General features: G+C 41.4%; 1 protein-coding gene across 1 annotated transcript in view; it reads left to right on the plus strand.

The window, feature by feature from the left end:
- Window positions 1-558: 558 nt before the first annotated feature.
- Window positions 559-16,852, plus strand: part of USP3 (ubiquitin specific peptidase 3) — a gene marked incomplete at its 5' end in the record, with an annotated part of 43,117 nt that continues 26,823 nt past the window's right edge. Inside the window, 2 exons of the mRNA XM_084267783.1 lie at window positions 559-649; window positions 16,540-16,600. Coding sequence (XP_084123909.1) covers window positions 559-649; window positions 16,540-16,600 — 152 coding nt within the window. The remainder of the gene's footprint in view (window positions 650-16,539; window positions 16,601-16,852) is intronic.

Raw genomic sequence — 16,852 nt, forward strand, 5'->3', positions numbered from 1 at the left:
TGAACACAGCACAGGCTGCCTCAACACAGCGCAGGCTGGCTGAACACAGCGCAGGCTGCCTGAGTACAGCGCCTGCCCCCCACAGACAAGTCTCACGCGGTCTCCCTCGGTGCGCGGTGCAGGGGCACTCTCGCTGCCGTCGGTGCTGCCCGGGGAGGGCGGGACGGGGACGACACGACACGAGACGCCTGCTGCGTGCAGCCCCGGGCCCCGCAGCTCCCGCCCGGGGAAGGCGAGAGGCTGCGCGCGGGCCGCTCCGGCGCGCGCGAGAGGAGTCCGCGGCACCCCGCCAGGCACAGCCCGGCGCCGCTCCGCCTCGCCCCAGACGGGAAACGGTGGCGGCAGCGCGGAAAGCCCGGTCGGCGGAGCGCCGGACGGGAGGTTGGCTTCTCGGAAAGCCCGGCGGGAGGCGGGGTGAGGGAGTCGTTGGGCGCGGACGGGAGGGCGGCTGCCCGCAAAGCCCGGCACGCGGATCGCGAGGTTGGCTCTAAGATGGCTGTTGTTCGCGGGGCGCCGTTGCTGTAGCGCCGCGAGGAGCCGCCCGCCGCCTCGTCCGCCATGGAGTGTCCGCATCTCGGCTCCAGCGTCTGCATCGCACCCGATTCGGCCAAGTTCCCGCAGGGCTCGCCTTCCTCCTGGTGCTGCAGCGGTGAGTGCGCCCGGCGCGGCCTAGGCTGCGCCGGCCCTCACGGCCTGAGGTGGCCCAGCCGCCCCGCGGCCCTTGAGCGGCGGGCGAGCGCCTCTCGCCGCCGCCGGCCTCGCCTTTGTTTCCCGCGGCCGGTGCGGACCTCGCGGAGCGCCCTAACCCCTCGACGAGAGGACGCCCCGCGGCGGGCTTGGGGCCACGGTGTGGGGGTCGTAGAGAGGGGAGGGAGGCTGCCGCGGTCAGCCGCCCCGCCGGAGACCGTCCGGCGGGGTTGGGAGGTCTGGAGGAGGAGAGAACGCCACGGCGCTGCTTATTCCACCCTTTACGCTCCCCGTGGAGCGGCCGCCACATGCCGCGTCGGGGATGGCGGCAGCCCCAAGTTTTGCCCCGGCCTTCCCTGGAGAGCTTTGTGCGGTGCGGGAGCGCGGCTGGCTGGGCCGAGGCGGGCAGCAGACTTTGTCTCCGCCGGGGGCCACCGCCCCCAGCCCCGCTGGGCCCGGAGGAATGCGAGATCGCGGCTCCTGCCTCCTTTTGTCCGCCGCAGGAGCTGCGTGTTCAGCCTTGTACCGGGGAACCCTGACTGCGGGGGCTGGCGCGGAGCGGGGCTGGGGATCTGCTGCGGGATCAGCCTGGTTTTTAAACCGGGCTGAGATTGCCTTTTTTAACAGACGTTTTTGAAAGGGCTGGAGAGAGTGTAGTTTTGATTGGACCGGTGAGGCTGAAGGCAGCGTGGGCCCACCCTTGAATCCAAGGGGCAAGCCGCTCGCTGAAGGTGGTGGTGGTGGGGGGTGTCTGGGGGTCACTCTCCCTTACTCTCCTCTGTGGGTCGGTAGGAGCGCAGAGGTCGTATTTTTTTTTGTACTTGGCTGATTTAATAATGCAAATTACCGTCTTTGAAATGCATCCTGTCTTCAGTACCGTCCCGGGTGTGACCGGGTTTGTTCAGGGGCTTTCCTTGTTAAAGCTGCTGTGCCTGAAGTGTTTTAACTTTCTAATGGATCTCTGCAGACTTCTACACAGATAACCTCTGGTGATTGCTGCCGGTTTTGGTACGCGTTTTTCTTTGCTGTAGCTGTAACGTGTTTACTTACGCTCAGTATAAAAGCAGACGCAGGGAGGTATGTTCAGCATAGAAAGTAGGCCTAGGAAGTAGGCCGCACGTAGAGCAGCCCGTGGCACTGAGGAGGAAGCCGCATTCAGGAATGGCTGGTCAGGGATCGCCGAAGTGCTGGATATATATTAAGGTGATTCTTCTTTTTAAAGGAAAGTTTTTTTGTCCTTTGTCTCATAGCATCGGTGCTTTTTGTGTGGGAAGGCTGCTGCTTACTTCAGTTCTTCCCTGCCTGCAGTTTCCTGGAGCCAAGGTGTGGTAGTGCTGCTGCTTCCTTTGGCAAAACCAGTTATTTTACTCTGTAATGCTTTTGGTTTTAGAGGGAGTGCGCTTTACAGTGGAATAAAGTGGAGAGTTCTTAAAGGAGTACAAGACAGGAAAATCTGTTGTCTGAAACATCAGGATGTTTCTTTACTGAAAAAAACCCAAAATAATGACATCAAACTCTGTAGCTCCATCTGTTATCTTCAGAATATCATGGGTGAGCAGAGTTGTTAACCAAATCCATATGGCAGTAGGGAACCACCCTTTAGAGAACTTTAAAAAGACAAACTTGCCAAAGCTAAAAACACATCTTTGGACATTACTATAACTATCCAGCTTCAAAAACTAGCCTGTTCACAGCTACAGGATTCTGTTAGGCACGCTGCTTCTCAAGAAAGAAGTTAAAGTATTAGAACAATTTTTTCTTTGTTGTTTGGGAGGTATTTCTCCCAAACCAGCACTTGCAGGGAGAACCAGCTGCTGGGTGATCAGCCAATGTGGGAAGAATGTGCTGGACGCTTTGGGGAACTGAATAGATTGATAATGACACCGTGTCTAGGGGAGTGTCTGTCTTTGCTGTGCTTTTTAAGAAAGTTAAGATAGTAAGTCACACAGGACTGACATAGGTAATCACTGAATTCTTAACAAGCGTCTCGAGAAAAAGGTAGGTACACTGAATTTAAAACATTCTGATTAACAAACAGTATGCTCTTGTAAATTTAAAGCAAATACTTTTTTAAAAAAGATGAATCTTGCATTCCTACTGGAATAGTAAAATGTGATGCTTCCCTTTTCAGTTCCAGCTGGTAATATGTCATTATGGTTACATCAGCTCTCAAATGATACATAGAATTGTGTCTTTCTTGTTTGTGCACATTTGATTGAGATAAGTTTTTTAAAGATCAGTACTAGTTTCTGTCAGTTCACGATAAATACCATTTCTTGTTTGCTGGTTTTGCTGCAGTCTGGTAATGTCAGATGAACCACTGAAAACGCTGTGTATACCCCATCGAAATTTAATGTATTTTCTATTGCTTCTGATGTTTTCTAAGATTCTGGGAGCGTGGTTCTTTTTGTTGGTGGTGTCGCCTCAGTTGGTGGAAAAAAAAAAAAAGGTGATAATTTTCTGCAGTCTGTAATAATAAAGCATATCTCATCAAGCACATTGCCTTAAAATGACTCAGAACTTGTCAGTCCTGTTCCGAGTTGCTGTTGACCTTTCCAGAAAAGGAGAGAGAGTAAGTGAAGATACTGATACAGGAAGCTTTCTGGCAGCCATGTGACCTGCCAGCGATAGCAAAACATTGCAGAATAGGTTGGAGAGCAAGTTCTTAGTTCAGGCTGCCAGTAGCTATTTTTATCATTATCTTGAATTTCTGTGATTTGAGGAGCTGGAATTGTCACAGTGAGTGACGTGTATTGGTGAAGTACCTTTTCTTCACCTCTCCACAAAACTCCTGATTGCAGCAATAACTTCACAAGGGAATTGGAAGGCACTTTTGAACGTTGTTTGATACTGAATGTAGTGACATTGTACAGTGAAGGAGATGTTGCATTTGATGCTGGTATTTGGAAGTTAGCTTCACTGAAGTTAGGGGATTTATTAGAGGAGTGTGTGCATCAGCCTCGGTTGCTCTTTTGGACTACAGCAGTTCCCCTTGTAGCTACCTGACACATTTGTTACGAAGGTCTTGTGGTGAAGGAAGAGTCTTAAAAAAGCACTAGGAGGGTGCATTGACAAATGTGTTCACCTAATTATGAATGGCTTTGCTCCAAATTAAAGAGTAGGGGTGTAGATTAATTTTTAAGTGTGTCTAAACCATCTGTGACGTTACTCTTGTGTAGTTTGGAAGTCTGGGAGTTTAAGCACTCCTGTTTAGAGAATGTCATGCTTTCCCCTGAGTATTTAAGCGGGTCAAGCATGCTCTGTACAGTAAACAATGCAGAAAGCAGCACACATGTGCTTTGAGGAGCTGTGAGACTATCTGCAGACAGAAAGCCTTTTTGAAGATCCAGAGGCAGTTGGTTGGTGTTGTAGTTGGGCTTTTAAGAGGAGAGGAGATGAACATATAAAGTAGAAATTGTATGGAAACTGCAAATTGCTTTTAGTGCTGCCACACGAACTACTGTATGCAGATGGCTGCGAATTCCAAGGAGAGTGCAGCCTTTCCCTGCACTTCAATTCCCAACCCTTGTGCTGAAGCACAGTAGCTGGAGGTGTTGTCACAGGCTGAATCAGTTGAGTTTGTATGACGTGCCACACCTTCAGCACTGTTGTGCAAATCATGTGATTATGAAAAGTAGTCTGGAACAGCTTAGATGTATTTCTCAACAGCTTTTCATGGACCTGTGAAACCACAGGGAGCCTAAGTGAGGTTGCAGTCTTCTGGGCACACCTGTGCAAGTCTGCAGAATTTTTCCAGCTTTTTCCTACGTGGTGGAGGATTTGTTTTCATGGGGCTCATTGATTGTTCAGTGTAGAAAGTGAAGCTTGCTATTTAGCAGAACTGCAGACAGATACAATTGTGCCTACTGAAACAGAGGTTTGGTGGGTGTGGGTTTGGTTTTGTTTTTTTTTTTAATTTTATTTCTGAATTATGCTTAAAACAGTCACTTTTCAAATCACTGTCAGTTGAATGCATTTTTCTTCTTAAATAAGGAAATTTTGTTAGATACTGAAGAGCAATTCAGGCTGTAGATTGGTATTTCCTGTGAAAGCTAAATATATTGTCTGGCATCTGCTTCTTGCATTCTGACTTCTGTTGAAGAGCAGTAATTTCACGGTTGGTCAGGAACATACATTGTGGCATTTGCAAATGATGCTGGGATGGTAAGGAGTGCAGAGGAGAGCTAGCAGGAAGCTGTTTGAGGCCTAGGGAATGGGGATTTTTTTTTTTTCTGTGTTTGAAGTCATTTGCTAAATTGCTACATAAAATCTGTTAGTTCAGAATAACCCTGGATATTCCTGAATGCTTTGTTTATATGTGAGAGCGCGTTTTGGGTCAAATAGGAGAACCTTCAAGAACATGACTGTATTGGGTCAGGCTGCTTTTGATGTTTTCTGTCGTTCCCCCATCTCTAACCAGTTTTTGTTTCTATCAGTTAAATCACTCTCTTTTAATTGGGGTAGGTAACAGTATCTTGCCACACACTGTTCTTTGGCCTTGGACTGTTGCAGTCAGCTCCAAAACAAACATACTGCAAAGCTCAGGTACATAGACTTTAACTGTCTTGGCTTTGCTTTTCATCTCAGCACCTCATTAGTGTTTCTTTTTCACCTCCATGAGTATTTGTTTTTCCTTCTGCTTTTTCCTTCACCTCCATGAGTATTTGTTTTTCCTTCTGCTTTTTCCTTTTTATTAGTGGATGTCCTCATCTCTTCTATCCTTCCATTTTTACTTGAATACAGGTGGAGAGAGAGAACTCACAGAAGCTGGAGGGTTCCCATTTGAATTGGGTTACTTTTGTTATGAGTTAACTATGGGGTCAGTAGTTATTTTTGCCTGTGTGATAGAGCACAGTATTGGAACTGATTCCATTAGAAAATGCATGCTTATGAAGGTGAGGTAAAGGTCTCCATTTTGGCCTTATAAGCTAGATCTAATTTTCCTTTTAATTACAAAGAAGGGGAGTCTGTTTTCAAGTACTTGATATTTTTTTAAGTCAAACTTAAATTGATGGTGATTAATACTTTCTAGATTTTTCTTCTCAGAAATTGTCAACAAAATCAGTCCTTCCCAAATCCTAAACAACAGCTGAGGAAAGAGACTGCTTCGGAGGGAAGAAGTAGTTAGGCACTTACATTGCCTTTGTTTTGAAACGGGATCTACTCTTTTCTGATAATTTTGAAGGACAGATTTTACTACTGACTGCTCTGAAGTATGCTTAAAAACAAAAAAATCAATGTTTTGAAATGTCTCTTCAAAGTGTGCCATATGGTAAGGAGACAGGGTAGGCTGAGGTGTTGCGGAAGTGTGTACATGGCAGACTCTTGATTTATCCAGAGATTATTGCTAATCTCATTACAGATGGATTGAATGTAAGCAGGATAATAATTTTTACCTGCCTTTCCCAAGCCCTTCAAGATGTGCAGGTGCTAAACAAGATCAGTGCCTTATTCTTACTTTGTTTTTCTGATCACTGCAAGGTGCTAAGGCTTACAGAGTGAGACTGGTTAATTTCTCTGTATTGTCTGTGCCTGAGGTTCATAGAGAGCAAGTTTTGGACCCAAGGTTTGGAATGAAATTAAGCTTTGAGCAATTCCTCATCTGATCAGTGCCACTCACACATCATTTATCAACCTGTTTGTGCTTTGCTTTCTGTTTTAACAAACATTTGGTACATAGGTCAAAAGTGGTTAAAATTCATTAATTGAAATAATCCATGGAAGTTAGAAAGTGCAACTTAATTGGAAGCTTACATCTGAAAACTAGTTAAGGCTTTTCTGATTTTTATTTTGAGATTGTTGGAGGAAAATTTTACTGTAGAGTAGAACAATGTCTCATGAAATACTCATTGCTTTATGGTGTCCTCATTACTGGAGCAGGGTAAGATTTTGTGTCCTTGATGATTCATTTCCTTGATTATAAGAGAATGCTTGATATTGTATTTGAGGTGGTGAATGCTCCTATCATTCAGCCATCTTAACTGGTATGTCAAAGTAATGCTTTGGTGGTTGGGTTCCCCCCTCTTCCCCCTTGGAATATAGTGTGCAATTTTGGATCTTGTGATTGTAGTTATGAAATTTCTTTGTTGGATTTTATTACCCATGTGAATCTAAACACAATACCCACAGGCAACCTTCAAAAGTAAGGTGATTCTTCTGGAAGTTAACCCACCAATTTTGCAAGCATACAGCTTTTTAACTTTTTAAAAAGCAATCTGGTACTGTCAAGCTTGGGAGTGGGGATTGGAGGTCCTTCTTGATACTATACAGGCAGACACTGATTTTTTTCAAGGTAATGTACATTTAGGATTCCTTGTGAATGTAGGCATCTGCCTGTCTGTGTCAAAATACAGGTGCATTCTCTCCAGATAGCCATGACCCTTTTTAAAAGGTGTTTGTTTGGCCAGTTTGTTTTGGTTTTAAACCTTTAGTTCCTAAGTTTTTCATTTGGTAATGTTTTTGTCCACTGAGCATTTTATTTCTTGGGGTTTTTTTTAGGAGTAGTTGGTAATACTGCCTTTGCTTTGCATTGAGAAAGCAGGAGTGAAATATTGGGGACTACAGATAATCAAATTAATTGCTAGGTTATACAAAGGAAGGATGAAGCCTTCTTGCTGCTTTTCTCCTCTGTGCCCTCCTGTTTCCAGCTTGAATGGTTTGACCTGTGATTGATTGCAAGAAGATTCCCTATGGGTTTAAAAATTACACTGTTGGCTTTGCTGTGCTTTTCTGAAAATGTGCATTTGTCTGTCTTGCTCTAACATAAAGACTGGGTAATTCTCTTTTTGTTGGCATGCTGTTAGTATAATGAGGAACAATATTGGTATGGGCTAGAAGCCATTTGATTTTTAAATTATGTGTATATGTATGTATTTAAATTTGGACACTAAATAGTTATCAAAGTAGCTAAAGCACTAGAAATTATTTTTAGAATGTAAAGAAGAAGAAACAGAGGCAGGCCTTTTTAAAATATGCTTTTGGACACAGTTGTTCAGTTAAATAAGCTTGATACTGATGTGTTAGTTTTTCTGTCCATCTTTCTGTCTTCATGTTTTCTCACTGTTGCTTTCAGGTCGAATGTGATTTATGTGGTATATGCAGGAAGATCAACCTGTGACATTTCTTGACCTGAAGTTTGAGTTGGCATGTAGAAGTGGTGCTACTGTAGCCTGAGAGCTGAGCACCTGTATGTGTGAATGGTAGTAATAAGTGGCTTTATTTCTTTACCATAGAAAAAAAAAAAAAGCAGCAGCACAGTATGCTCTATGTGCCTCTGTATATTGCTGCTGTAGCTGATCTAATGTTGGTTTTGCACCTTCCCCCCATTTCCACACCATCTTTTTTTTTTCTTTGTTTTTCATCTCCTTTTCTTTCTCTACCCCCTATTTCATTTAACCACTTCCTCAGGAACTGACATGGCTATTTACACTGTTACAAAGAAGTTTTCCATACCTACCTGTGTGGTTTTCAACTATGGACAGACTAAAAAAAGCATGCATTTATTAACAAACAAGTTTTTCAATGTGGAACTCTGATTGTATAATAAAAATACTGAACTGTAAGCCATTGTGGTTGAACCTGGCTGAGGAGGTGAATTACAAGTGGATGGAGCTAATCATAAGCTATTCATACTGGGTTTTGACAAACATCATGAAAAGTTAGGAATGTTTTGGGGATTTCAATGACCTCTTTACTTGATGAAAAATTGTTCACCTACCTATGTTTTATGTTTGTACTCAGTTGTTCTTTAGCATGTCTGTATTACATGTGATTTTTCTATTGTAATAGAGTGAGTCGCTGCAACCCACTGTGAAATTTCTTACATGAGACTGAGCAATCCTTTTATGTGGTCACAAAGAGGAGGAAATCACATGTACAGTTATACATGAGCACAAATATTAGTTGATTTCATAAGTTCACTCACAATCACAAAATGACTTGTCTCACTAAGAACTTGATCTTTCTGATTTTGGCTGAAAGATAATAGCAGAAGAAATAACTGGGTTTTTTTCATAGCTGTAAAATGAGGGAGGGTTAGTTTTCTGTTTTCTTTCATTTTTTTTCTGTTTTCTTTCATTTTTTTCTTTTTCTTTCCTTTTTTACTTTCCCTTTCTTATTCTTTTACATTTGAATGTGATTTGAGTCACGCTAAGACTTGATAATGTTGAGATTTCTCTTCATTGGGCATGTTTGGTGTAAGGGTATGAAAACACTGAAAGTGTGGTTAACTTTTTTGTATTGTTAGTAATGTTTACCAGGAAATTTGCTTCCTTGTAAATTCTCTTGATTTGATTTAAATTTAACTGAAGTTTAATCTTACCTTCTGGTATGTGTGTGGTAGTTGATTTTAAACCAAAACATTTAAATAGTATCATTAAACACATTTCTTCATCAGTCTGGTTTCTTTTTGACTAGAATGCTGTTTTTCTAAAGTAGGCAATAAAGATTTATAACAAATAAAACTTCTATAAATAGAATATCAATTTGACTTTAATCTAGTATCAAACAGTTTAGAACAAGTTCAGTCTGTTTATGAACTTCTTGTGCTGTGGCTGATGGTAGGCTAGAAGTAAGAGCTTTATGTGAAATGAAGTTTGAAAACAAACGGGAATAGTCTATAAAACCCAAACAGTAAAACTGGCTTGTAAGTAAAATGTAGAACATGTCTCTGGTTTTCTGAGCCAATAATGTTCCTCTTTCTTGTATTCTCTGTCTAGAATGGGGCTTTAGCCTACTCAAAGGTTCAAAAAACAGTCTTGTAACATTTACATCCTTTTTCAGTCACCTGGTTTTCCTTAGTCACTCATCTGGAATTGACTAGCCTTAAATTCTTAGAATGTAGAACAGGTACTTTTACCATATGTGTATACATTTTAAACATATCATCATCACCAATTCTCACCCACTCCACCCCAACGCCCCAAAAAAACCCAACCCCCACAAAAAATCCCCCACAACCCAAAACCACACACAAACAAAAAATCCAACCCCAAACAAAAAATAGCCCAATCAACAACCATAGCTGTTTAGCTTGGTGTTTAAGTTCTGGAGCTTACTCACAGGTTATAAAGTAATGTTAGTGTTCTGCTTGGATTTAGTGTGCTTTTCTGTATGTTAATGCCAGTTCTGTCTTACCATTTTAACAGCATGTTTAGTTGAGCCACTCTTTTCAGTAGTTTTGTTTTCATATGAATATGAACAGACAGTAGGGTCAGATAACAAATCTTGCTTGTATGCTTGTATCAGTTGCCTATTTAAATACGTAAACCAATGTGAAGTCAGAAACTGGGAACATGATTGGTTTTGTTAATACATATGTGCTGCTAAGTAACTTTGCACTGCCTGTTACAAGTTTTTACATGCTGCTTGTAAAAGTACTGACTGACTTTGGAGGACACCTGTATTTTTTAGGCTTCTTTTTCAGTGACTGTGTCTAATTCTGCTCATAATCCAGATGGTCTGTGGTCTTGACTGGTGTTCTGTGTTAAGATTTCTAATTTTTTGCATTGAGAAGCTGTTCTGTTTTGTACACTGATATATAACCAAGTTTATGGGCCAGAAGGAAAGATTGCACTTGGCTCTGTAATGTTGGATGCTTCACTGTAAGTGTAAAAATCCGTAGTTCCAGTCTGAATTCCAATGACTGAATGTTTCACCTGGAGGACTTTGAATACAGAATGCATCGATATTCATTGCTGCAGAGACTGCAGCCTAGGTAAAAGCTGTAAATTGCAGGTTTGGTGTATAATAAAATGTGTAAAAACTCCCTTGCTTTGTCTTTCTGTTCACCTGAATAACTACTTGTTCATGGAAAGTGCTGTCTTTAACAGAAGGCAGTGTTGGACCTCCCTTGTCATTTAGGAGTAGTCTGGAAAGAAGGCCTTGTGAGGGTGGGAGGGGTACGCATTAAACCTGAGTCAGTCACATCTTGAATGAATGGGTATTGTGCAGAGAACATTCTGCAGCTGATTTATTCAGCCTTTGAAAAGATGTCTTTCCTGCATAGAAGGGGAGTTCCACAGCTGTAGATTCCAGTGGTGGGCAGAGCCTTTTTGCCAACCCCAGCACAGGGGACAGCATCTAACACATTGATATTTCTCATAGCCTAATAACTTCAACAATTCCCTACTTAAAATGCTGGCTTTCATAGAGAACAGTCTCAGATGGTACTGCTAGTATATTGCCTGTGAGACATTCCAGGTGTTTAATTCAGAGCTGTTTTGGCAAGTCACCTTCAAAGTTTTGTGTTGAGTGCTGAGTTTCAGGATGACTTACCTTTGCCTTAAAGTAAAATGAAACCAAGGACCAAGGTGTTAAGGCTAGTAAGTATAGTTCTGGTCTATGCTGATAAAATTCTTATAGTAAATTATTATACTCTCATTCTTCATTTTCTCACCTTCACTTCCAGATCTTTAGAGGAGGCAGATTGTAGTCTGATTCCTTTGGCCTGATGCCACAGACAGAAGGAATGTGTTTCACAACTCAGGGGTTTCACATCTTGGTATGCAGTTAGCTACTTCTTTTTGAAGACTGTTCAGTCCCTTCTCACCCCATTTTTCATGTTCTTTTAGGAGTAAAACAAATAAACGTTGTCCTGCTACCAAACCTTAATTGAACAGGACACTGGAGGTTTGTTAGGTAAAATGAAGTTAAAGGTATGGAATGCAAAAGTAAGTCTATTTCTCTAGAATTCTTAGTATTCTTGCTTCTTTTTTACCTTTTTTTTTAGATACATATGTGTGTGCCTGTACACATGCTTACATACATACAGCTGTACACAGGTAGTGTGTATCTGTGTTCATCACCAAGTACTTACGTCTGCTCAGCACAGTGTCAGTATACCAGTGCAGCCACAACTATGTAAATATTGTTCCTTGTGCAGATGTTGTGTTGAGCAACAGTGGCCTTTTCCAGTTAAGCTTATACCAATGTAGCTGACCTACTGTGTCAACAGAAACCAAACTGCAAAAAGGTCCAAAGGTGTTTCTCTGCAGGTCACTATGTTATTGTAGCTTAACCATATAATTATAGAAGTAAGATACTAATGTTGGTACTGATCCTTTTGAGAACAAAGGCTGGGTGGTTTGGTGAAGGCTGTGGAGACTATTGGAAATAGTGTAGTGACAGTGACCCAAATCTAATGTCCATTTGATGTGCTCTCAACAGAAGGGTCAAAGTATTCCTCTTAGTCTGCTGATACTTTGTGGCATTTTCTTTAGTGATGTAATAAAGGACTATTTTAGAACTTGGATGTAAGCACAGTTCTGTAGTGGCTAATGGCCTTGGGTCACCTGTGCTCCCGTGACTGGTGAAGTCGCGGGTGTGCACTGATCAAGTGTCTGTGCCACTGTCAGATCACTGGTGGACACTGTCTTGCAGGTTTCTTAACTTGGCTGCCTTGCAGAAACTGCTTCCTGTTTGTTTCCTCCTTTTCCTGCTTCTTTTTTTTCTTTGCCTGTGTTTTTTCTTTTTCTGTATTACACAGCGTGCTGTTGAAGCAACAGTGTTAGTTACACAGGTTACTTGTGTGCTTTTAGGCAGTGGTAGCTTTCCTGTGGTGGAAAGCTGCAGCTTTGTTCTGTGAGGAATACGGTGTTTGCCAGGAGGGCTCATGTTTCTCAAGGCTGCACTTGGAGTTAGTTTTCAGTAAGAAAATAAGTAGTCAGGATTCAGAAGTACATATTCAAGTGATCGTGAGGGTAAGATGGGGTGGAGGCCCTGTGAGGAGAGTGCTGAAGAGATTAGCCATATCTTACTCCTTCTGCTTGGTATAACATGATGAACGCTGTTTATCAGGATGAGTTACAGGAAGTGGAAGCTGGAGGAAGAGGGACATCTCTGAATGTTCCTGTAGTTATGTATGAGTTTGTGTGTAGTGGTGTTTGTTTGTTTGCTCTCTTGGGGATGCATTAACACCCCTGTGCATTTACAGGAGAGTTTCTGGGCTGTATACCAAGTGTTCAGATTCCAGTTAGAGAAACTGTTCTGTAAAATACAGTATTTCCCCTTTCTATTAAATGATGAAAAATAGTTGTTCTGAGCTTCTGAACAAGCTGATACTGATGTAAAATGGCAAATGACTTACTTCTTCAGTCAACATTGTGGCATTGCAGAGTTGCTTTCCTTTTTCTTTTGACATGTTGGTATCATCTTTGCCTAACCACTTAAAGCTATTCTAAAAATAGAGCAAAATGAGACAGCTGGGAACTGCTGCAGTAGGCACTTCAGTTCAGGCTAAGTAGCCAATGTTCCTTAGTCTGAATACCCCTAAATAAGGTGTAAGAAACAGATAGTTAAGAGTTTGTGGGTTGGTTGTTTGGTTTTTTTTCATGTGGTTAAGATGTTTGTTGAACATAACTTTATTCCAGAGTGGGAGTGCAGATGTAGTGCACCTCCCCTCCTCTTTTTTTAAATAGCACTAAAAAACCCCAAGCCCCAAATCTGTACTGGTTATTGAAGGAAGACATATGTAACTGTACAGATGGGTTTGAGAGTCTTTCCTTAGGGTTCTGTGTAACTGCCTGACCTGAAAAGTGTCTCTCTTGTTTCTGGTTTACTTTTAAACCTAGTGCCTGCATGTCAGTACCACATCTGAAAGGAGTACTTCACAGATAAAGCCGGACTGTCTACCTTTAATTTATATTATAAGCAGCTCAGGGCAGTGTCTGCACTTCTACTGTGCATTCTATGGTGCTTGTCTTGTTAAGACCCCTGCCTGAAGTTCCAACCTAATCTAATTTATTATTAATAGTAACAGACTATAACGGTTTCAGGATCTGAATGGAGGAATACATACAGGGCCAAGCTTTATTGTAGGTACATACTTAGCCAGTCTTAGACAAATACAGAATGCAGTCTTAACCTTCAAAACCATCAGTTGTGGAATGCTCTCAGAGCACAGCAACTGTAGGTCACAAATTTAATTCTGGCTTCTGTATTTAATCTTAGTGAGAGTCACTTCATGTTATTTGAGTTCTTTGTGGGAGGAGATGTTTGTGCAGAAAATAAACTACACGTTTCCAATGTGATGCAATTGGAGCAAAGTTCTTCCTAAAAGTTAAAGCAAACAAATGAGACATCTTTTCCTACTCTCCGATACAAACACTACTTCTTTGGCATTGTGCAGAGTTCTTGGACTTGTTTGCTGGCTTTGTGCACAACACTTAAACCTGGTGTGAACTCTGCAGAGTGAGCACTACTGCAGTGTAGTTTCAACACTGGACAAGCAAGCGGCGCTGGTATTTGAAACATGTCACTGTGAAACTGTGATTGGCCCGTACGTGGTAGAAAGTAAGAATAATAGTTGGCGTTGTAATGCTTTGACCTTTGAGATCCTAGTCTGTCCATAGATGAACCCACAGTGAAATGAAAAATCTTAATTCAAAGTGGGAGATTTCTGCTGGGGTTTTAATGTGAGGAAGACTCTTTCTTGTTCCTGGCAAGGAAAGCGAAGGGTAGTGCTTTGTTCATGCAGCACTTAACCTGTGCTTAAGTGCACGAATGGTTTTGGCTTCTAGTAAACCTTTTACCTTTAGTTTTGTGCAATTCAAGAAAATAAAATTGTATCAGGTTAGGTTGGTGGTCCAAGTAGCCCATTTTTAACTTATGATGGCTATTTAAGGTCTGTCTTTTCTGTTTGTTAGTACCACCTGTTGGTTAGATACATTTCCAGTTAGAAAAGTTGAAGTTTAAGCCCAAACAGCTCTACCTGGCTGTCTTCTATGTATTGCAAGATTACCATCCCAGTTGTGGGAACCAATCAACTTTAGAAATAGGAAAACTTGGTTTTGGAGAACCATACCCAGAAAGCTAAAACGTGAGAAAACATGTTTATTGAGTAAAATAATAATTGCAGAAGTTGAAGAAAACAAATCTGCAGTCTTTACTGAAGAATTTGAAATAGTTCAAATAAGAATATTTCTGTGGAATGTGCTTTTTTCTATAGAACATTCCTTGGATTGGGTCTGTGAGTTGAAATAAACAACTACTTGTAATAATGAATTAAAATCCGGAAAACAGTTCTTTTAAGAAGTGGGGTTAGCTAGTTTATATTTTTCTGTCTGATTTAAATAGAAGATGTGAAAACTAATGGTGGAAAAGTATATCAGATTTTTTAACCAGCTAAGGTAGTTACTTCTGTCCCATTGAAAAATTAACCTCTATTTCTATAATTAGCATGTAATTTGATGAAGAAGCTTCTTTCGCTTCTGTTAGCCTTGTTTTCTTGGTAGTTATTGATTTTAGAAGTCTGATATGTACCATGGTTTGTAGCTGGGTGAATGTATTTTTGAGTTTGCCAGAAGTCCTGAATTGGCTCGCTCAGGTGATGATGCTCTGAAGCAGCCTCTGTTCATGCTTCAGTTACCACAGTTCCTTTCTCTGAGTTGTCCAGGCAGGGAAGGCAGTTCTCAAGCTTTTCCACAACAAATAACAATATAAATAATGTACATGTATGCTAGGATTCAGTCCTCTTCTTTTTCCCTTCTTCCTCAAGGCCTGTTGTGTTTCTTACTTTTTGTCTGTGATTCTCTTCAACTTGCTGATCCAGGAAGCAGTTACTTATAGTGCATAGGAAAATTAGGTGTTACCCTGATCTTTCGTATTTTTGAGATAATTGTTGTTTTTTTGTTTGAGATAATTGTTGTCTTTTTGTTGTTTTCTGTTGTTTTTTGCAAAAGTGGAGTTAACATTTCATTTTTCTTTTCTCATCATATTAGTTGGGTGTGTGGTAATGGATAATTGTTAACAATCGTACTTCATTCCAGTCTAAGCATTGCATATTGTTGCATTCGTCCATCAGCAGCATGATCCAAATTGGAATTCGTCTCAGTTTGAGAGTTCAGTGTTGATTTAGTTGTAGTTCCAAAATGGCTATTGCTTATAGAGTTGCACACACTATTCCTTGACTAATGGGAATTTTGTTCTGCTTGCCTGTTACTGTGTTCTGCCCACGTGGGTTACTTATTGAGATATTGTTTCCAACCTAAATTTGCAGACTTCTCTACTGGCTTGGGGTAGCAGTTGAAATACCTCATTTCTGTGTCTTCACCCTGAGGTGGTGTTTCATCATTTTCTACTCTGCTGTTTTTTCCCCTTTAAGCCCTTTGGCTTAAACATCCATGTTGATTTAATTTTTCTAGACCAAGATGACAGCTAAAAAAATTAAATACCATATTGTGTCTTGAATCGATCACAGAGCATCATTGTGTTACCTTTTAACCTTCCATTTTCTCCTCAAAGGGTATAATCTTCATGGATAAAGCCTTTACCAGCACTGCAGCATAGGAATTATGTACTGTATAAATCATGTGTGTTATCATGCATTGCACAATAATTTATTCTGTGTGCTTCTTATCAGATTGCCTGGCTTTCTTGCAATATCTTCTTTAAAACAGCTTCTTGTACTGCTAGTGTTATGAAACAGAAATGCTGTGGCTTTTTTTTTTCCCTGTGTGTGGTGGACTGCCTTATAAACAATAAAAGGGTTTTAAACTTTTACCAGAGTTTTTGCTACTTGTGCTTCTCTTATTTCTGTATTGTATTGCAAAATCAAGTAGATCTCACATGGATGGAATTCAAACAAACAGACAAAGTTTTATGGAAAGTAACAGGTAAATGTGTGCTAAAAACCAAGGCAGAAGGTGACTAATGTGCTGGAGTGTCAATAGATTTTTAGTCTCTTAGTTCAGTCCCTAATATAGGCTAATGAACATGACTGGCTTTTTTATATAACTGCTGCTGAGGCAGAGTCAGCAGAGTATTGCTAGGGCTCAGGATGTGTTATGTAACTGTAACACCAGCCAATTCATTTGGTGATGCTTGCTTTTTCTTTTTCTTTAATACCTGTTGCAGTGTGCCGGTCAAATAAAAGCCCGTGGGTCTGTCTGACGTGCTCCAGTGTCCATTGTGGAAGGTACGTACCAAGTGTCAGTGTGGAGATCTGTGAATCAGACCTTTGTCTTTTTCCTTTGTTGCTCAACTCTCAGGCAGTTAGATCATAATTTTCATGAGTGCCTTATATTTCCCTGTTATAAACCTTTTATGATCTCATTTAACGTTGCATGCTTGTACTGAACAAGTTATACCCAGCTTCCTCCCCCAAAGGAAAGCATACAGTGAATGGGGTTGCTCAGCTCAGAGTGCCTGGAGAACTACTCATTCAGTG

The sequence above is a fragment of the Gallinula chloropus genome (genome assembly GCF_964237585.1).
Source record: "Gallinula chloropus genome assembly, chromosome: 9".
Taxonomy (NCBI): Eukaryota; Metazoa; Chordata; class Aves; order Gruiformes; family Rallidae; genus Gallinula; species Gallinula chloropus.